Consider the following 22,765-nt stretch of genomic DNA (forward strand, 5'->3'; position numbering starts at 1 on the left):
GCGTGGCTGAAGAGTAAATAGTGTGCAGTCAAAAGTAAATAAAATAGACATTTTCTAAACCTGCCTCAAATTGCATCCTAGCTCAGCAGTGTACATTCAGCTGTGACATCAATAGACACATCAGTAAGAAAGATGAAAAATGGCAAAGACATTTTGAAGAGAGAAATGAATTCAGTGTATCAGGCCAGTGTGAAAATACAGTATTAGTGACTATTACAGAAGACAGTGATTTGCTGGCAGCATTTTAAGTGCAGTTTTGTATGTCTGTGTGCTAGGAGAGAACAAAATGGTAGATTCTGGATTCACAGCCTGCTTTTTAACTTTGTAAAAAGTTAATACTCTCATAAACTCTGTTCTAGGTACACATGGACTATCAGGCTAACCCAGGGTAGTTTCTGTCATCAAGAGGTTTATGATTTAGTGCACTGAACTCTTCTTTTTTACCATGTAGTCCCTATCAGTAAATAAAAGTCTGAGCTCATTTCCTAGTATATTTTATATTTACTTAATAAATTACATACATATGCTACTATAGATCCATCAGTTATTAAAGTTTTCTATCTTAAATTTTCAGAGTAAAAAAAATTTGTGGATAGACATTCCAGTGATTTTCCCTGCATGTCAATGCAGTGCAGGATGTGTATATCCTGTTTCAAATATCACTGGTCTGTCATTCTAGTGGTAGAGTATAAAACAGTCTATTTGCCTTGAAGAGCTTCAGCTGGGGACACATTTTATCCCTAAATAAAGTTAGAGGCTTTTAATCAGGGGAGTATTTGAAAATTAAATTGTTTTCTTCAGAGTTGCCTAAGAAAGATTTCATAATAAGACCATAGATATTCCTACATTAAATATTTTTTGTATTTTAAATTTGATAATTTGCTACTATTTCCACCCTCCCTTCTTTTGTATTTGTTCCAAAAAAAGTTGGGAACTCCATAAAGAACAATTCTGGCCTGTAGTTCTCGAATTCTGACATTTAGCAATCTGTACTCATCAAACATCTAGTCAAACTAGATGACAGGTTAATCATCTTATGATTCATTGTGTTTCACTTCTTTCCTAGGAAGTAAAAAGCTAGTTATTTCTGAAATTAGGGATGACCTAGTTAATAAGGATTATAATTTAAAAATAATCTTTTATGTCTTATTATGCTGTATAACTAAGTGATAAGGTTACGATAACATTTGGAAATGAGTTTTAACAATTATGTTTTTAATAGAATGTTCATTTACTCTCTAGTTCTAAATATGTCCTGTTAGCTTGCAGGTCTAACTTAAAACATCAACCTTAAAATTTTCAAAGCCTAGTGTCTTATATAGCTAAATGTCTAAAAGGTATTTGTTGGTGAAATATTATTATAATGATAGGTTTGTTTATTTTCATTCATATTTCATTCATAGATCCCAGCTCTGTATTGTAAAGAACTTTTACTAATATGTAAAAAATAAATCTTGAGAGCTAGTATAGTATAGTCAATGTATATCTAATTGGTTATTAAAGTTGTCCTGATAATTTAAGATCATTTCCATTATTTTTACTCTCATACATTTCTTTTAAGTTTTGAACATCTGTTTAGATGTGTTGTTGCCTCTAGTTCAGAGTCTGATTAGCTTGTCAATAAATTAACTACTCATAATAGGCCATTATATTAATAAGTCTGGAAAATACAAATAAAATAGATTTTTAAAAGAATTATGTAGATTACTGAAATTGATGTTAGGGGAATTAGAATAGCTGAGCAAAGCAATAACTAAAGAAAACATTGAAAAATATTGTGAAATAATTATGAAAGGCTCCTGTCCCTGTTCTTGTCTTAGGGATGTTTAATTCTAAGAAATGGCTAAAGAAAAAAAGGATTTATAGGAAGAATCTAGTGTAATCTCATAGAAAGCAGTTCTAACAAGTAAGGCTGAATTTCATGGGAACTGTGAAGTTCTTAGAAAACAAACCTCTTTCATCATGTGTTTTAGCATACATACGGTTCTTTGTCTCTGTTTTTCTCTGAATACAGGATTTCTTAGCCTGCTTGGCATATGGTTGAAAAATAGCCACCCACCTGGCCTTATAGCTCTAGCACTCACCACTGTCTGATTATCTACAGCTAAATGTCTCTTGGTTCAAACACATAAACACTTTCTTATTGCTCAAGGAATGGCCAATGTACTTCTCCTCGAGTGAGGTGTTTGCTCTGGGTCTAATGAGCTATCGCTGAATAGTCAGGTCGTGTGAGTCATAGTCTCATAAGAGCCTGGGACCTGAGAATGGTTCACACAGGCAAATTTATTGATGTGTTTGCTACAGCTTATTGATGAGTCTGTCCTATTGTTTAGGAAACAACCATTTCAAAAGTACATAAATTGGCAGAGAGCACACAAAAAGGTGACAGCCTCAAAAGAAAACTCCAATTCATCAACATAAATGGCTCTAGTCATGAACATATTTGTGCATTTTCATCTACATACTATTATATAAACAAATGCTATAAAATTGTATTTATTCAAAGAATAATCTATAAAAAGTAGTATTTAATCTGAGAATGCAAGGATGGTTCAATATTAGGGCACCTATTAATATAATATAATAAAACCAATATGCTGTCCATACCGATCAAAATATCAAATAAGAAAAGTGATCTGATGCTGGAAAAGTATTTGATACAATTCAACAATTCCTGATACAATATTTCAAACACTTGGCTTTCATGCTTTTTGCTACTTCCGGTACACTATGAACATTTATCATTTTTATAATCAGACAAAAATATGTAAAAGGTTTTAAAAGCCCCTCAGGGCAGTTAATTTTTTTTTTTTTTTGTATTCCAAGTTCCTTATTCATGTAATTGTGTCTCAATAAATATTTCAAATGAAGCATTCCATTAAAACAAAGTAGGTTTTGAGAACTGTTAAGAAAACAGAATAGAGAGAATTTTTCTTTTTCTCTTGGAACACCTTGTTTCAGGAGTGTGCCTTTTCCTATGTACAACATGAACAATCATCAGTGTTCATGAGGGTGAATTGCTTTTCTTTTAGAAGATACCTTTGAAAATTGTTCTCTTTTTCTCCGCGATTTGCTTCTCTGAACTCTTACCTCTTTTCCTGAGCTGAATCAGTGCCCTAATCTGACGGCTATGCATATCTAACTGATAGCTGTTACTCCACCTGAACAATTCCACCTTAGATTCAACATGCTTGTGCCAGAGCCTATTTCCCTCTCTATCCCGACAACTCAAAAGACCCTAGAATGATCTCTCTCCTCTCATTTTTGCTTCTTGTCTGCTGCCCAGCCTACATTTTTAGTGTCTCCCAACACTTTACCTTTATCAGCTTTCATAATCCTGGGTATAGGTTTTTATTTCTTACCTGGACTATTTTGCAGAAGTCTTCTGATATCCTTCTTCCTTCTATTTCAGCATATCTCACCTGCACTGCAACTAGAGTAATCTTTCTATATTTGACTTATATGTCACTCCTCTGCTTAAAACTTTGTGAGGCAGCATTTCTGATTGAATTATATTTAAAATTGTTGGCTTGGCATTTGAAAGCTGTCTTCATTTTGCCCTTCATGTATTCCTTACTCCTAGACCTTCCCCATGCACACTGAACTCATTTCTCATGGGGGCCATAGTGTGGTCATTCTGTTATCTTTTCTCGTGCTTTGTCTTCCAGCCTTCCTTTTCTCACTTATGAAAAACTGACTTACCTTCATAATGTGCAGATCCAAGGCAATGTTCGTGAAACTTTAGAGTCTCCCTGATGTTTGTGATTTCCTTCATTCTCCGAGCTGTCACAGCACTCTGTAATTCCCTGATGACTTCAGTGTATTTTCTGATTGTTTCATCTCTACTCATGGATTAAAAGCTTCTTGAGTATAAAGGGCTAGATTTTATTGTTTTATATTTCTTATAATGCCTAACATAGTGATTTATACATAATAGTTCAAACATTCATATTTTGAATCAAATACTGAATTATTTGAAAGTAATGTATATATGAACAATATACATTTGTATTTCAAACATATCAGTGCCATTGTCTCCAAACTATTCCTTTGGGAGATGGTAATACAACTGAAAATATAAAACAGAACTAATATAAATGAAGTTGGTCCTCTATTTTGTGTTGGTCATCTAGTGTCATTTTAAAAAAGTTATTTTTATTTTTTTCACATTTACATTCATATTTGCAGGACAACTAAAATATTATTAGTGTGAAGAATAATAAAAGTTATTATTATAACCTTGAGAGAGTATGTTAATTAAATTGAGGGTTAAGGAAAGATAGTGCTTAAGATAACTTCTTTCCCCATTTGTGATGACATGAAAACTTTATTTTCTTATATTGAGTCAAACTGCCAAGAAATTCTTGCAACGGACTGAGTGCTATGATAAATATCTGCTTTTTAGAGCTTTGGACAGTGTCATTGCTTGAAAAGCAAGCTTGAACTCCTCAAGAGATCATTGGAGAGATAAATGCTTAAAAGCTTTTCAAAGCCGTACTCTTGGCTCAATCAGAATTTAATTTCCCACTGATTATGGTTATATCGATTTTGGAACACAGGGCCATGTATATACTCAGCGTAGCTACGTCACTGATGATTTCCCATGCCTTGGGACTACATCACTGTTTTATGTGCATATGGAATCCACTTATATTTTCTTATATGTAAGTACCTTGAATTAAATACTCTGTTTTTAGACTAGACTATGAAAATGTTCTTGTAGTTGTTTAAAGGCTAAGTCTTTTTAGTAGTTAAAAACATTTTGATGTGTATGGAAATGGGCTTTATAAACATCCTGTACTTTATCGACCACTCAGTCATACCTGGTTAGGTTCTGACCTGTAGTCAAAATACAAAGGGTGTTTTTAAAAGTAGATGCCAGCTGTATGACATCACAGTGTTGAATGCACAGAGTGGTTATAAATGGTGAGGCAATACATAAAATATATAGAAGATCTTGGTTCTAGTCCTGTTGCTGTTAGTTTTAAGCAAGTGCTGTACCCTTTTGATCTTCAGTTTGGGGGTCCAGATAGTATTTACTTTCTAGAGAGTTGATGAGGATGCCAGGAGATAAGATATGTAAAGGACTTACCCCAGTGTCTACTATTGAACATAGTTGACTTCTATTACTCTTTGACCAAAAAAAAAAAAAGTGATTTGATCAAAGAATTTGTTGATGATAATGTTTTCATCTTTGAATGCTTTGTACCATGGTGATTAGTAGATAAGATAAATCTGGTAATCAGGTAATCATACAATCTGAGAACTGGAAAGGCTGGCCTAATTTTTTACATTCGAGAAAATAAAGGACCAAAGACCTCAGGTGACCCACCAGCCACCACACAGCAGGTCAGTAGCAGAGTGGGGTTTTGAACCCAGATCTTGGGACTCCTCCTCCTGAGGCACTTTCTCCTCTCTGCACACCAGAGTGGTGCTTCCAGAGCTCACCCTTTCCAAGTGATGGTTCTGTGACTACAGTTCATTCAGTGAGGAGCTAGTGGGCTTCGTATCTCTTCCGTCCGTAGTCACTCTTGCCTGGTCAGTCATAGTGTTTTTGCCAGGCTAAGAAGTAAAGTTCTGCTATCAGTTCGGTGTGGAATATGATCTCATGCATGTGTTCTGTTTTTTTAGTATAACATAAAGAACTTGAGCAGAAGCTCCATTATAACATATTTCATGAGTCAGTTATGATCTTCGTCAAATCATGGCCCAAATACAATGACTAGTCCTGTTTCTGAGATATAAACATTATAAAAGCCTGTAATATACTTTAAAAGATACATTCTTGATGATATTTTGAAAACTATTTAGTCCTTATAAACATTCGAACCTTTGAATATTTAAACAAAGATAGTGCTGTGTTTGGCAAAGTAAAAAAAAAAAATTAATAAAATACTGAACTTAAGATATAATAAAAAGAACAATAAAGAACTAGTTAAAGCACAGTCTTCTTTACAAGAAAGTCTTCTGTAACTCAATCCCAGAAGATTAGATTTTATAATAAAGATAATTTACCCCTTATAGAAATGTTTGTATTTTGAGTTGGCCACAGGTGGTCTCTAAAAGGAATCTTGTAAGGTTTATTTAGAAAATCTAAAGCTATTATGATAAGTTTTTAAAAACCCATACAGATGAATATTTTAAAATAGGATTATACAATTTAGCTATTTAATCTGATTAAATGAAAATCTGAGATTTCCTTACTCATGGCTGTTTGTACGAGAGAGTAATGTAAATACTACAAAGAACTGTCAAAGGAAATAACATATCTAATGATTTTAAATCCTAAAATAAGAAACCAAGTACAGCCTTGATCAAATGCACACATAGTGATATTTCTGTAAGAAAAAAATATTTCATAGGACTATGATGATAGTGGTGTAGTATCAAAGCTTAATTAAAAATCTTGAAAAAATCAGCAAACTTTATACCTAAGTAAAATTTTGACATAAAAAAGACCCTCAGAGTGGGGGAAAAAAGACCCCCAGAGTGGGAAACTTCACTTTTTTGGACAGTTTATAGAAAACCTTAAAAGTAGCTACTTGATGCTTTAAAAATGTAGATTTACAAGAAATGGCTAGAGAACATTCAGTTAAAAAATTATCCATTTTGTTAAATGAAATTCTCATTTTCATCTCAGGAACGCATATGAGGCCAGTATTTCTTTTATACAATTATAATTGCTTTTAAATTTGGCGGTGAATTTTTCCTAGTATTCTAGTCTAAATCTAGAGAATTCTTCAGGTTTTTTGGTAAGTTATCTTCATCAGTTTTGTGTCAATCAGAGAAACCTTACCATAAAAGTCATTGCTATCACACTGTTTTCAAAGAATGCTTAACAATATTCTGAACTGTTTCGTATTGAATCCCATTAAAAGAAAACACACCAGGGCTTCCCTGGTGGCGCAGTGGTTGAGAGTCCGCCTGCCGATGCAGGGAACACGGGTTCGTGCCCCGGTCCGGGAAGATCCCACATGCCGCGGAGCGGCTGGGCCTGTGAGCCATGGCCACTGAGCCTGAGGGTCCGGAGCCTGTGCTCCGCAACGGGAGAGGCCACAGCAGTGAGAGGTCGGCGTACCACACACACAAAAAAAAAACAACAAAAGAAAACACACCAGATCTTTTTGGGTGTCAAGGCAGCTATGTAGAAAGAGCAGGCTCTATTTGGTTACAATGAAATCTGCCTCTTAAATTATTTTCCATTCCACTTCCTTCATTTGCGTGTGCAATGTCTTATATGCATCTGAATTATCATTAAGAGGACCACAAACACAGACTTTATGACCTCAGTATATGATGATCAGAAGAGAAAAAGCACTGCTTAAATAAATTTGAAATCTTATTATTTAGAACGATTTCAACATGCAGGTAAGGAACAGAATAGCACTATGGCATAATGGTATATCTTGAAATGAGTATTTAAAATTTTGGGAGATTAGTTTCTTAGGTTGCCTGGTGACACTTGGTCCATTTACTAGGAGATATAGGCTTTTGTTGTTGTTACACTGCTTCATGCGAGGTGCCGGCTCCTAACAGCTCATCCCAGCCAATTGTGTTCCACCCTCCCTCTCTCCCTCCCACCCTTCCTTCCTTTCTTTCCCTGGGAAAGATGGTTGTTAAATATTTGCTGGCTCACTACTGCTTATAAATGTACCATCAATGAATGAACAGCAGGAAAGCTTCTCAGATTAGGTTGTGTCAGGTCAGGGATGCTCATCATGCTTTCACTGTCACCTGCTTTTGCCTTTGATTCTAACTCTGGGGGAGTCTTGCTTTTACCCATCCCAGGAACCAAATTGTGTCTATACCACAAGTACTCTTCCTTTCAAGAACCATCAGTAACGACAATTCCTTTGAAGTTGGAAATCAAAAAAGATAATAGAAAATAATAATATTGCTACCAGAAGTCAGTCAGTGAGTCAGCGTTCTGTTATTGCTCTATGGTCTAGTGGGTTTTACACGCACTGAAGTAACACGGACCTGGGTTTGAATCTCCTACTGTGAGAACTTGGGCGAGTTCACTCTGCGTCTCAGTGTCTCATCTGTGAAATGGGTGTTGGGAGGTTTAAGTAGGATTTTATATGTAAAGCCCAAGGCAAGTGCTTGGCATGTGGCAATTACCCTTTCATGCCCTCTCAGAGTACCTGGTAGGGGCCAGAAGAGGGGGCTTCTAAGAGTTCTTGACTGACGCCCTCCATTTTTTGTGTGTGTGTGTGTGTTTGCGGTACGCGGGCCTCTCACTGTTGTGGCCTCTCCCATTGCGGAAAACAGGCTCCGGAGGCGCAGGCTCAGCGGCCATGGCTCACGGGCCCAGCCGCTCCGCGGCATGTGGGATCTTCCCAGACCGGGGCACGAACCCGTGTCCCCTGCATCGGCAGGCAGACTCTCAACCACTGCGCCACCAGGGAAGCCCTGCCCTCCATTTTTATATGGAGTTATCTTTCTCCAAAATTTTCAGCAGAGTTTGTATGAGGGATAACACAAATGAAATTGAAGGCTTTGGATATCATTTTATGTAACAGTATTTTTGATTCAAACACTTCATGGCAATTGGATATTATTAAAGATCCAGGCAGTTTAAAAATAGCCATTTTGCTGGCTCCGTCAAGGAAAGAAGCTGGGTCTTCTGTGGAACAGAAATAAGACGTGCTGCATTTCCCTTAATTCCTCAAGATCTTTTCTGTTGAGTATTTGAAGATTTCAAGTTTTTAATAGAAAAGTCTCATTTCAGTAAAACACTTAGGTTCTTTAAGTGGTCCATCAGTTTCTTTATTAAAATCTCATACTTCATTGTGACATTGCCTTTCAACATGGTTTAAAAAGGACTTAACCTGGCCATATTGATGAAGAAATTGCTGGTGTGTTTTAAATTGCACAATGTGAGTCAAAACTGTGAGTTTCAGAAAAATGGGAGTATTGATGGAGGATATTTCACTATTTGGGCTTTTGTTATTTAGAGAGAAAAAGAGTGAATATTTATTATTCACTCATATAATTATCTATTTGTTAGATAGATAATTAATGAGTGAATATTTATCCTGAAAACTGCTGGGACTTTAAATATGTCATTCTCATTAATGAAACAAGATAGCATTTTGAAAATACACCTTTGGTGAAGTTAATTAAAACATAATTTAAAGAGTTAATTCATTATTTATAATAACAATTTAAACCCTTTAATAAAATACATTCCCATACAAAGGACTCTGATTTAGATAGTTTTGGAAACTAAAATAGATTTCAGTTTTTATTGCTTGATTATTAGGATTCTGAAATTCTCCTCTCAAGAAATTGAATTTTAAATGTATTTTTTCATATTTAAATTATATGTGATCAAAAATGAAAAAATAGCTAATGATTTCCAGTCTCACAGCATTACCATAGCGCTGCACTGTCCACTGTGGAGCCGCAATCCAATATGGCTCATCTGAATTGAGATGTGCTGTAAGTGTAAAATTAAAACACACGGGATTTCAAAGGCCTCCTATAAAAAAAAGATAAAATATCACATATGTTGAAAGATAATATTCTGGATATATTGAGTTATATAAAACATATCATTAAAATCAATTTAATCTGTTTCTTTTTTTAATGTGGCAACTAAAATATTTAAAATTACATATGTGGCTCACATTACAATTCTATTGGACAGAGCTGCTCCAGAGAATGATTTTGGAAATAGTTAAAACAACATAGATAGACTTTGCCTGGGAGATGTCACTTTATGAGCAAATCAAAAATAGGCCAAGCATATTGGGGTTATGAAGAAAAATTTTGCACATACAACTTAAGAAAAAAAAGATGGATGGAGAAAACCACCTGTAGATATAACTAGTGTACAAAAGAACAGAAAATTGATATCTACAAAATTATTTGAACATTGATAAAAACTTTTAAAAACATGCTGCTACATTTTTGAAAATGCAGCTTTGGTTTTTTATTTATATTTAATTAAAAAAATTGAAGTATAGCTGATTTACAATGTTGTTAGAGAATGCAGGTTTTGTAAGTCCAACAAATTTATCATAGTATAAAAAATATGTATTTTTAACTGACTATACTAGTGAACATTGACTATCACATGTATATTTAGTATCTGAAATATACCGGAGATGCAAAGCCTAGTACAATACATGATATAAAGTAGATGCTCAATAAATATTTAATGAATGAATATGTGATTGAAGTAGGAGAGGGTAGAGATTTTTGTTGGTGTTGTTCATTGATTATCTGAAGAGATTAAAATTAAAATAGTGCCTAGCCCATAGAATGCACACAAGAAATATTTGTGAAATGAATGAAGTTAGACACACACACATTAAATCATGAAGAAGATAAAGTCCTCAGAGAGAAATTACCACCAATATATGTTAAACTAGTTCTCACTATTCAAAGGGTACCAGTTATTTTAAAACATCACTAAATTTATAGCTGTTTTAACGATACATTTACTTTAATAATGGTCTTATTTTGATAGTATCTTATATTTTGAGTTACACATGAAGAAACTCGATGGAAACAGTTGGAACAAAACTCAGGAATTAGTGCTTCAAAAGTTCCAAACTTGCGAAGGTCAGTTGTGTTGTTTTCCTTGGCTTAACTGATATTGAAATCATGACTTCAAGATAGAAATACTTAGCGAATTTAGTAATTGGATGCTTAAGGTTCAAGTAGAAATATCGATAATGCTTATTTAGTAAAAAGTATAAAAAAATAGGTGCGTTGTTTTTGTTTTTGTTTTGCGGTATGCGGGCCTCTCACTGTTGTGGCCTCTCCCGTTGCGGAGCACAGGCTCCGGACGCGCGGGCTCAGCGGCCATGGCTCACGGGCCCAGCTGCTCCGCGGCATGTGGGATCTTCCCGGCCTGGGGCACGAACCCGTGTCCCCTGCATCGGCAGGCGGACTCTCAACCACTGCACCACCAGGGAAGCCCAATAGGTGGCGTTTTAATAAGTAAACTGTAACTGTAACATCGTAGAAGTGTGAAGTTTATATCATAAACACATTTAACATAATTTCCATTTATTTGGGAGGATATATAATACAAATATATTTCCCTTGAATATTTTTCTTCATTAGACTGATAAAATTGGGAATAATTTCTTCACTGTGAGTTTTCATAAAGTCCAGGTAAGAGGGGTATTTCAATTGGCTAATGATAAAATGAAGGGGTAAAAATTAAATTCAAGGCAAATGAAGGGAACAGAGTAGGTGTAAAGGAGATGTTTTTGCAGTTAATTGACCAGGAACTGTGTTATTCGTAAAGGTTCATGGCTCAAACCCGCTTAGGCTTATTGTGTTAGGAAAAGTGATTTCCATACATTTACTTCAGGGAGCTCTCCCTGCCGCCCTCATCTCTCCCCACTGTATGCTCCAGTGACACCGAACTCTTGGTTCCTCCAAATCTTGTCTCTGGGTCTTTGCAAATGTTCTTTGGATGTCTTCCCTACACCCCGTTTCTTTGCCTAATTCCAGCTTAAATATTCTCTCTAGAGGGAGATCTGCCCATTCCTTGGTTTCTGCTAAATCTTCTTGTTATGAGCTCATGTAACTCCCTACTTGCATTTTAGAGACATTGTTAAACTTTCTCCAAAAAGGGCTGAATTTGTTGAGTTTCACATATGTTTACATAAGTTATTGTTCTAATGGCTGTTTCCAATATGCTCTTCAACTCCAAAGCCTTTCCCTTTTTCCTTGACTATAAGAACTTCCTCATTATTTCCACATTTTAATATATGATTCTTCCCGTCTGGAAACATGAGAGAAACAGCTTTTCTCCATAAATGACTAGGAAATTATCTACTGCGTTTTCATAAAATTCATAAATCATGTAAGCAGGACATGTTATGAATTAATTGGTGGGACATCTATCTCGGAAGGGTTAAAGAATTGCCAACACTGATCAAGCCTGCTCTCTCTGGCTGTTGATATGGTGTTGACAGCCAAGCAAAGAGCTTCTTCAATAAATCCACTCTCATATTCAAGTTTTTCCAGATGTGAGAAGTAATTAAGTCTTTGCATTTATTGAAGCCTTGTACGCTTTTCAAGAGGGAACTGGCAGCTGTGATGAATTAACTCTGCCTGAGTGCATGTGTGTGTTGTGTGTGTGTTTTGCGTGTGAATGTACATATATACAAGCACACGTGGCATTTGCCAATAGTCAAATGAGATCAGACCTTTAAAAAAAACAAAACAAAACAAAACAAAAAGCTAATTTTCATAAATACCAAAAATTTTTACAGCTATATCTCACAATTTAGAGACTAGGGCTTTATCCAGTAATACCTTCTCAATTTCTGCTTTTGCTGAATGTTAAAGAGAAGAAATGAAATCATTTGCATCTGTTAAAGGATTTTCTTAAGAAAAGGTGAAATCATGATACTAGTAAAGCATAAAAGGAGCACATTTCAAAGATTTTAACTCATGAATTAAAGAGGCCACCAATAAGATGTTACAGTTGGTTCAAAGGTGAATTTGAAGGACCAAACGTAAATGAGTAATAAGGAATTTGGAATTGAATTTACAGATAGATACAAAAGGGTCTATCAACAAGCCAATAATCAATTGCTTTTCCCCCAGGACACAATTAATTTGCATTTGTATGGCTAAAGCATCATTAGCATTGTTATCAGTTTTCAACAGTTTAAGGTGTGGTAAAGTAGTTCAAAGACAGTGAAAGGCCAAGTTAGCCAGAAGGTAACACTGGTTAAGACATGGTGTAATTTTCTGTGTGTGTCAGTTTCAAAGTCTTTCACAATTTTTCCTGACACATCTCACACAGAACTTCAGGAAAGGGATACTTTTTGGGATAGCCAAGCTGTTTTTTCATGCTTGACCCTTTGGTTCTGATTGCAAGCCATTCAGAGGCCATTCAAACCTTGGGCTTCTCTCAGTGGGAAGGATTGCGGAAGTGTTTATGGTTTTAGTTTTGTGGTTATTAAATTGGAACAAATATCTCAAGTAAGCAGCAAATTAAATCAAAGTCTTTCAGTTCACTTGGTGGTTATGTTAATGTAGACTCTGAATAAGAGGGCTTATTTTTTCCTGTCAATATGCTTAGAAGAATAGGTATTTTACATTTTGGCATCCCAACCTGAAAATTGTTGAGCCAATTTTTGGTTTCTTGTTCTTCTCCAACACCAGTCTAGATGTGTGGCTTTCATTTGTCAGTAGGATCTGTATTTGTGAAAATAGGAGTATGAATATAGAAAAACACTAATAAATCTTATTTTAATGGCAAAATTGATTATGGTGACAGTTATTCAGGTTGTTTTGTATTCTTTTGATTTCTAATTAACAAACAGTAATGGAATAGCCATTAGGAAGGAGAAGATAGGCTAAATGAATGTTAATTGTAAAAATAGATTGGGCTAATAATAAGCAGAACTCTTCTCTTTTATAAAGAAGACAAAATGCCCTAGAGAGCTTACATGTCTTGTTTTAAAAAAAATTTTCTCTCCCTCATCTATTAGTAAAGTTCTCTTTTGGATAGATGCCAAACGATGAAGAAATACATGAGGCAAAAGTAAAATAACCAGGGATTTAACTGAGAAGCAGGAACCTTTTGGGGATAGTCATAAAAGAAACCCAGGCAACTGAAAATGAGTACATGAAAAGACTGCCAAGGCAGGCGGACAAGTCAGATGAACTAATTTCTCTCTCATCTACCATTTAGGGGGAATATATATATATATATTTTTTTATAAATGTATTTATTTATTTTTGGCTGTGTTGGGTCTTCCGTTTCTGTGCAAGGACTTTCTCCAGTTGAGGCCAGCGGGGGCCACTCTTCATCGAGGTGCGCGGGTCTCTCACTGTCACGGCCTCTCCCGTTGTGGGGCACAAGCTCCAGACGCGCAGGCTCAGTAGTTGTGGCTCACGGGCTTAGTTGCTCCGCGGCATGTGGGATCTTCCCAGACCAGGGCTCGAACTCGTGTCCCCTGCATTGGCAGGCAGATTCTTAACCACTGTGCCACCAGGGAAGCCCTAGGGGGAATATTTTTTAATAGGAAATGTTGAATTAATTTTCAAAGTGGAAATATTCAGTTTATCTCTGTAAATGTTCCTTCACACAGAGCTGTATCTCAATCTATTTCAGTTGTTTAATATGGATTTTCATTTGCAAGTCACTTCATCACCATGTTGGGGAAGAACACATTTTCTATCACTGTAGAGAAAAGAAAGGAGAAAGAAGTGAAATAAGTATGAAACATTTCTCAAAATCCAAGAGATTCTTGTTGTATGTGACCTTAAGAACGTGAAGACAGTCGAGCACTGCATGGCTTGTGATGGTGGTATAGACTTGTTTCTTTGGCCAGGGGCTGTGTCCCCAGAGACCTGAATGACCCCCCCCCCCAGGACCTGGCAGTTGTTACAGAAATATATTTGGTTACACATAAACATCAAACTATAAAAAGGTGGAAGACTTCTCTATTACAAATACACAAGTTAGCTCTTATCTTTGGGCTTTTATGCTGCATGAGGCCCTCCTGGGCTTTATATATATATATATATATATATATATATATATATTTATTTATTTATTTATTTTTTTTTGCGGTACTCGGGCCTCTCACTGTTGTGGCCTCTCCCGTTGCGGAGCACAGGCTCCGGACGCGCAGGCTCAGCGGCCATGGCTCGGGGGCCCAGCCGCTCCACGGCATGTGGGATCTTCCCGGACCGGGGCATGAACCTGTAGTCCCCTGCATCAGCAGGCAGACTCTCAACCACTGCGCCACCAGGGAAGCCCTGATGTGGACCATTTTTAAAGCCTTTATTGAATTTGTTACAATATTGCTTCGTTTTATGTTTTGGTTTTTTGGCCCCGAGGCATGTGGGATCTTAGCTCCCCCACCAGGGATCAAACCCCCACCCCCTGCATTGGAAGGCGAAGTCTTAATCACTGGGCAGGCAGGGAAGTCCCCCTACTGGCCTTTAAAAACATATTGATGGTATAGAATTTACCCTTTCAAATGAGGAGATCCTTTCATACCAAGTACTTTCCCTGGAACTGTGTACCTTTATTTGATAGTTGAAAACTCTTTTGTTTGTAAGGGGCTTTCCTATTTTTTAGGTGCTTTCCTTGTATTAACTTCTGGCAATTCAGTGTTTCTGCTTAACGATGGAGAATTAGAGGCATAGAGGGATTAAATAATTTCCCCTAGAGAATGTGGGTGAGCCAGACCTGGAAGTAGGGAGTCTAGCTGTAATGTGATTCCCACCTTGGTCTCATTCTCAACCAGGGCATGGGTAGAGTGCGAAAGTAAAAAATAGACAACATAAATGAAATGCTCAGTAAGTGAAAGGGATTAGCAACTACACAGATATTCCCTTTTGGGGTGCCCCAAGATGCAAATATGTATTAAAGTACAACATTTAACATGGTTTTAAAAAAAAAGAGGATAATGGGGGAATTTTGAAACATGATAGCTATCCATGAACACTTTCTTCATATTCCCCAAGTTACATTTTGGAGCTATTGACAAGAGAGCGTTGCTGTAATTAAGTTCAGGGCTTAAAATATTTTAGAGAAAACTTTACGTGAATTTTATATTATACCTACAGGTGAAAAGAAAAAAGATGTATTCAATCAAAAGTAATAATGTATCTAGCTTGCCAAACACTCCATTAAGGAGTTCCTCCAGCAAATCTTGAGTGATGGTTTTTTAAAACAATTCCTATCTCATTTTAGCACAAAGTATATTTTACTCACCATTGCATCTCTAATACCCAGCACAGTGCCTGGCATAACTACCCACGTTTCTTCGCATGAATGAACGTAGGGCTCTAGTTAAATTCTGGTCCTAGTGCTCCCCTGAGTAACTTTGTGAATAAGACAAATCATTAATTTCTCTTGACCTCAATTTTGTCCTCTGTGAAAGAGAGGGCTTTAGTAGGATTGATTCCTTAAGGACCCCTGTAGCTTTAAAATTCTGATTCTAAAATCTCAAATGGAAAATGCGTGTTCACATTGTATATGGTGTTTGTTTTTGCTTTCAAAACTTGTGTGCATAATCTCAACAGATCACTTTCTTCCAGCACAGTGGAGAGACAATAAGAATTTATTGTATGGTGGGAAATGAGAAAAGTAGCAGCCACTGAAGTCTGACGCAGGTAATTCACTGTGGGGAATAGATGTCACCATGGGCATCGCAGGTATTGTCACCTCAGACACTAGCCAGGCAGTGCATCTTAGGCAGCTCTGCCAAGATTTTCTCCCTGCGCTTTTAGAAGTTTGCGAGAAAAGCTTATAGAAAGTGCTCTTTTCCCCATTTCCCAATAAAGATAACGTAATAGAGCTTCTATGGAATATTAGAAGAGTCTTTTGGCAGAGAACTTGAGGGAAACAAGCAGAGTCTACACATTCTGCTCCTTTATGGAACGAATATCATGTACAGAGAATTTCCTTGTAGAATTCTCTACATAGGCATGACAGGACTATGATTTTAAAGTTAAGGTTTCCAATTTCAGCACCCTTGGGGCATTTCTTCTTGGCATTTTGCCGGTAAGCAGGATATGTGATGCCATTAAGTTAGCCTGTATTAAAAGTCATTTTGGGCTTCCCTGGTGGTGCAGTGGTTGAGAGTCCGCCTGCCGATGCAGGGGACGCGGGTTCATGCCCCGGTCCGGGAGGATCCCACATGCCGCGGAGCGGCTGGGCCCGTGAGCCATGGCCGCTGAGCCTGCGCGTCCGGAGCCTGTGCTCCGCAACGGGAGAGGCCACAACAGTGAGGGGCCCGCGTACCGCAAAAAAAAAAAAAAAAAAGTCATTTCATGAAACAGTCAACTACTCTTATAGAATACAACGTTGTTTCAGAATAAAACAATGTTTGCCCAAGTAATATTTCACAGAAGAATGTTAGTTTTCTAGAGTATCAGATGTCAATAAAAAAATAGGTAAGTAGGTAGGTAGGTAAGTAGGTAGGTAGGTAGGTTAGATTAGATGAGATGAATAGGTTTCATATTTGGGAAATGCTGGGTTAAGCAAACTTAATAGTTTTCTTGGTTGTGGGTCTTCTTAGAGCTTCTAATGTGCCATTGTGCCATGTGGATCTCTAAGTGGCAGGGGGAGAGATTAGTATATGGGTTTCCCCAAACATATTCGTTGAAGAAACCCCCTTTTCCCCTCCAAGTATTCTGTGGAACTTTAGCTTCATAGAACACAATTTGAGAAATGATCTATACATGATGACTGTATAGAATTTTTTTCTTTTTGGAATTTTTAGGCAAGGCCAAGGTAATTTTAAAAATTTAAAACTAAATATGATATTAAGAGAAAACAGTATTACTTGTCTACCTAGAATGATGTTTTTTTTAAAAAAAAAACTTGCTTTTTAATTAATTAATTAATTACTTTTTGGCTGTGTTGGGTCTTCGTTTCTGTGCGAGGGCTTTCTCTAGTTGCGGCAAGCGGGGGCCACCCTTCATTGCGGTGCGTGGGCCTCTCACTATAGAATGATGTATTTTTTGATTAAAGTTATATTTTATATCATTAGTTTCATTATTCACCTTAGGGTATTTTTTTATTATGTCCCACATTGATATGCTATGGCTTTATAAATATTAATTTATCCTAGGATTTAAATAACCAAATTTGATAAATTGAGCTGTATAGCCTTAGAATTACCTCAATTGACATTAAAGGATTAGTTTTGAGAAATATATTTTAAATTATATAACATATACCACATTATAAATATTGTTATAGTTTATTTTTCCAAACATTTCCAAGCATGTATTACACATTGTGAAATATACAAGTAACTAGTGGATTTGTAAAAATTGACACAGTGGGCAGAATTGAAAAAGGGTAATTATTATTTTTTGAAACAATGTTTCTAGAATTCTTAAATGATATATCAGCTTATGTTAACTGCAGCTTCTCATGTTTAATGATGTTTACAATTAAAATAATACAATAGCAATATAAGATTAACAGTCATAATTAACTCAGAATAGATTCTTTGAAGTGGTTCGAAAGGTTTTTCATAATAAATTACTAGCCTTTAATCAGTTAATATAAAGTATTTTTTTTTAGACTGGAGAAGTACATGTATGTCTCATAAAAAATTTAATTTAGGTTAATGAAATGAGTTTGAATGATCCAGATTCACCATACCAAATCTGGGATATGTCTGACATTCCAGTGAAAGCTTTATTTAGATGGAGTTGAGGAATCTTTGAGATAATAGGCTTTGCACTCTGCTATCTTGAGTGTTACAGCTGAGTGGTTCACCCAGAATTTTAAGTCTTTTTCAAACGATTTTATGAATGAATTGAATTCATGAAATATTAATAAGTTGTCTCTTTTGGATTTCTTAACCAGTTTAGAGAATGTTGACTTTAAACGTTCTCAAAATTGAATTTTGCCTGTTAAAATAGTATTTCCGCTTATGAGGCTCGCTCTGGCCGACCTCAGTGACGCTGCTCCATCCACTCACACCCGCTGTGATAAGGAGGATGAAGTGTGAGCTAAATAGGGAGGAGGCCTGGGCACGGTCATTTTTGCCAGAACACAGAAACGCCAAGACCTCAAGGTGCCGTAGTATAGAAAAAGGTACTGCACTAGTGAATTAAAAAAAAAATATATATATATATATACACACACACACACACACACACACACATATAGAAAGAGTAGAAATGAGGGTCCCTGTATTTGGGGATGTGAAAGATGAAACTGAAGAAGAAAAAACAGGGGAAGAAGAAAATGAAGAAGACAAGGTGGGTGAGAAGGCATTGCTGAAGAACGGTATTTGTTCCTCGAGGTCGATGATTAGAAAAATGTTCCCTTTTCTTTTCTTCTTTTTTTTCTGGACAGGTGTTCTTTAAGCCTGTTATTGAAGACCTGAGCATGGAATTGGCCAGAAAATGCACCGAACTCATTAGTGATGTAAGTGGCTTAAGTAATTTTTGCCTGATTTTGCATTGCACGTGTGGCACTATTATGTCATAGAATCAGAGAGCTGAGGGGAAAAGCTTGAAATCATTTATTTAAAACATTGTGATTTTCCAGATCATGGATATTTTAGGTGATTTTCCCAAGGTCTCCCAGACAGAGAATTTCTGTGGGGACAGGTCTCCGTGTTGTTAAGCCAGAATCTTGTCCCTTTTTGAATTTCAGTGTCACTCTGTCATGAAATCATAAAGCATCGAATTTCAGAACATACTCCATTGAGAACCCAAAGCTTTTTTACAGTTTGTATAATGATGTAATTTGTTTTGAGAGGATCTCTATCTAAATGAATGATTTTTAGCATTTTGGGGAACTTTTTTGGAATCTGATGAATTCAGTAGTTTTCCAAACCAGAATCATGCATATACCTGCATGTAACACTTATTAACAATTTAGGATTCACGGATTACTGAACTGTGTGTTGAGAGCCTTGAACTATATGATGATGATGGATATTAGTGAAAGGAGCATTTTTGTTGTGACTTTTTTCGTTAACTGGGATCGGTTTATGTTATATTTCAAGGGAATCCTAGAATTATGGAATTAATTCATATGTATATCTCTCTATATTTATCTGTCTACCTGTCTATCTATAGTAAATATGTAAACTAGAATTACAGAAGCACAGGGAAATGTGTTCTTCACTCGGGATGAGAGCTTAGATGATCCTCACTGGAACAGTTGTAGGAAAGTTGCTGGTACACAGGAAAGATGGCTCGTGAAGCGTGAACGGGTGCCTGTCTTATTTAGAGAGGGGAGCAGAGAACTGGTTGTTTCTGTTGTTGTTAAGCAAAGTGATCAGAATATTTTACAAACATTTGTTTGTGGAGGAAGTCAATCCTGGGCCTTACGGTCATGTGCCGGTCTGTTCTCCAAAGTCAACCTGCCTGAGTCAGTTTCACAGTAACTCTGGGCAGGCTGGCTGGGCTCAGTTCCTCAAGGGCAGCATTTCTAACAGTAAGATTAAGAAATCGTAACACATCTGACGTGTTTAGTAAATTGTCTGGAACGTTGTGAGTACTCAAGAGATGCTAGCTGTTATTAACTACTGCCTCTGTAAATTAATTTTGTATCTGTCCAATCACATTTTATATATGATTCTGTATTCCCTTCTGGTTAGTCAGAAAGAGCCAGAGGATGGTGGGAATCAGACCCCTTCCTGTATACTTGACATGCAATGTAACCAAATTTTAAATTGAGTATTGCTTTGTGCCATTGCTTAATAATAGTCACAAGCTAATGTATGTAAAAGTTCTTTGTAAACTCTAATAATAATGAAATGATGATGACAGCAACGATAATAATAGCAGCAACAGTTAAGATCTATTGAGTACTATGTGCCAGGCCTTGCAACTTGTGAGACAGATTCTCTCGTTTTCCCATTTTAGAGGTGAAGAAGAGAAGGCTCAGAGAGGTTAAGTAACCTCCTTGGGTCACACAGTTAAGCAGTGGGGAGTAGGACCTGAACACAAAGTCCTCTCTCGTAGCCAGTTTGCCATGTTCTCTCTCACTGTAGCTTTCATGCAGTTTACCTTAGCTTTATCATTATGTGTTACACAAATATTAGTGATAGTAATGTGACCATTTAAAACCTTAAGTTCCATAACTCTGGAGATAGTACCTCTTCTGGTGTTGTTATGTTTTGTTTGAAGTGTATTTGTGGCTGAGCTAAATTCTATAAACCATTAAACTAAAGTGGCAACTTTAGTTAGTAGGTGATTTTGTTGGAGTTGTTTTGGATGAGAGCATCTCTCAGTGACTTCAGTCTTGTGGGGAGGGGTGATGGCCTTTACCGTTTTGCCAAAGCGAAAGCCACGTTATTCCACTCTCAGGCAGGTGACATCAAATGCGTGGGAGTAATTTCTGTTTAGTATAGGTTTATATTGCAAGGCAGAATGCCTGTACTACTTAAATATTTAGATCATATTGCTGTGGTCTCGTTTATATCTGTGTGCATGTTTACATTTTATTTCCAAAGAGAATTCCATACTTATGAAGATACTGGTTTAATTTTTGGAATTTTTATATCTCCCAATGAACAGTCTGAACAATGACTTTGTTTCTAAAAACATGAAGAGTTTGTACAGTCATTTGAAAATTAGATTTTAATTTACCCTTTCTGGAAGGGCTTCAGGTATTGGACTAAATCAAATTTCTGGTTTTTTAGAAGTGTGGTTAAATAATATTATCAAGTAATAACTTGCTCATTCACTCTCGGTGTCATCAATGTTTTTATACGGAGCCGATGAACTTAGATTTGAAGTTCTTTTCTCTGTTGTGTTGTCTGCATGTCTAGATGGTTGTCTAAAATGTATATTTGAAATTGCATCAATACGGAGCTGAAAACAAATATAAAAAAGGACGAATTGAGTTAGATTGGAGTTCCAGTCAAGACTTCATTGCGTCTCTGATGGTGCCCATCTGTTCGTGCTCACAGTTAATTTAGTCCACCCGTCTTTGCCCAGGTCTCAATCTTAAAGACAAAGCTTCGAGGACTTTAGTTTTGTTTTATAATCCTTTATATCCCAGGGGGGGAATCCATGTGTTTACCTGGGCCTGTTCGTTTGTTTGAAGGCAATCTGTTCCCAGCCTGTCACCGAGTGAATTTGGTGTTTTGTTGGCCTGCTTTGTAGAGTCCTACATCTTGAAGCTTTAAGAAGCAGACTCACATTTTCTTGATCAAATCACACAGCTAGTGAGCCACTGACCTGGAATTTGGAACAAGGTCTGTCTGATTCCCAAGCCTTGGCCACCACGATGTCCTTTCTCTGCTGCTGTGTGCCAGGCACTCCACGTGCAATATTGTATTTCAGGCCACAGCAAGCTAGTGCCCTAGGTCCTATGAGCCTCAGTTCAGAGGTGGTGAAACCCAACATTGAGTAGCTTGTCTACGGCCACCTGGCTACTCAGGGGTGGGGACGAGATCCAGGTTTAGGTCTGGCCTGGCTGGTAGCCACCTGCTACTCTGCTCCATTTTTCAAACGAGGAGGGTAGTTTTACGGGTTTCTCTTCATGGAGCAGTCTCTCTACATCCCCTTCATTATCATTCTAATAATCCCTCTTTGGACCTCTTTTAGCTTTCGTGTGTCTTTATCGGGATATAATAACCAGAACTGTGCACAGAAGTCCAGATGTGGGTGGCTGTGATTATGAGTGGGGAAGGATGATGTTTCTGCGCCCTGTGTGATGATATTTAGTGTTTCTTGGACTTAGGGCTGCAGGAAGCTGTCAGATCAACCTCAGTAAGGGCATCCTCCTCAGCCATTTTCAGTCCTAGTTTTTGACTTGCAGCTGATCACGTAGGGCCCATCCTCTTTTAATAGTCTGAATGATTTGTCCCTTGCTAGTGATGTAATCTGTAGTTTTCCGCCCTCTCGCAGGGCCCTTTGAGAGCTTCCGCAGTTCATCTCTTTCAGTTTACCATTTCCCTCTCCATGAGAGCGTGGGGTCATCCGCAGACCTGCAGACTCCGCTGTCTCATGCCCCTGCCAGATAATTTATTAAAATGTTAAATAAGAATGGCCTGGCGGTAAGTCCTGGGAGGGCTGCACTGTTTAGAATTCTCCACAGAAAGAAATGTCTGTGTTTCAGATCAGGTGGCTTCATTTTGGGGATCAGTATGAGGAATTTTTCAAAACAAATTTTTTTGGGCCTCACCTAGTTTCCGCTTTGCACATGCTCTGCCCATGTTGTGGGGTTCCCTCTGCATAACTCACTTCCCAGTCTTGAAAGACCCCTGGTCCTCCGAGGCAGCCTCTTTTATTTTTCTGTTAACCGTATAATGCTTTTTATTTCCCCAGATATCCTTTC

The 22,765-nt window shown here is 37.1% G+C and overlaps 1 protein-coding gene across 8 annotated transcripts in view; it reads left to right on the top strand.

Moving 5' to 3' along the window:
- Window positions 1-22,765, top strand: part of NEBL (nebulette) — a 339,860-nt gene that overhangs the window by 208,759 nt on the left and 108,336 nt on the right. For 3 of the 8 annotated variants that reach the window (XM_060293080.1, XM_060293048.1, XM_060293040.1), the window contains one exon: window positions 18,821-18,892. The exons of 2 other annotated variants lie outside the window; for them this stretch is intronic. In XM_060293080.1, coding sequence (XP_060149063.1) covers window positions 18,821-18,892 — 72 coding nt within the window. Of the gene's footprint in view, window positions 1-16,038; window positions 16,114-18,820; window positions 18,893-22,765 lie in introns of all 8 variants that reach the window. 3 more of the 8 variants (XM_060293059.1, XM_060293063.1, XM_060293055.1) reach the window with 2 other exon arrangements.

This window comes from Globicephala melas, chromosome 2 (assembly GCF_963455315.2).
Source record: "Globicephala melas chromosome 2, mGloMel1.2, whole genome shotgun sequence".
Lineage (NCBI taxonomy): Eukaryota > Metazoa > Chordata > Mammalia > Artiodactyla > Delphinidae > Globicephala > Globicephala melas.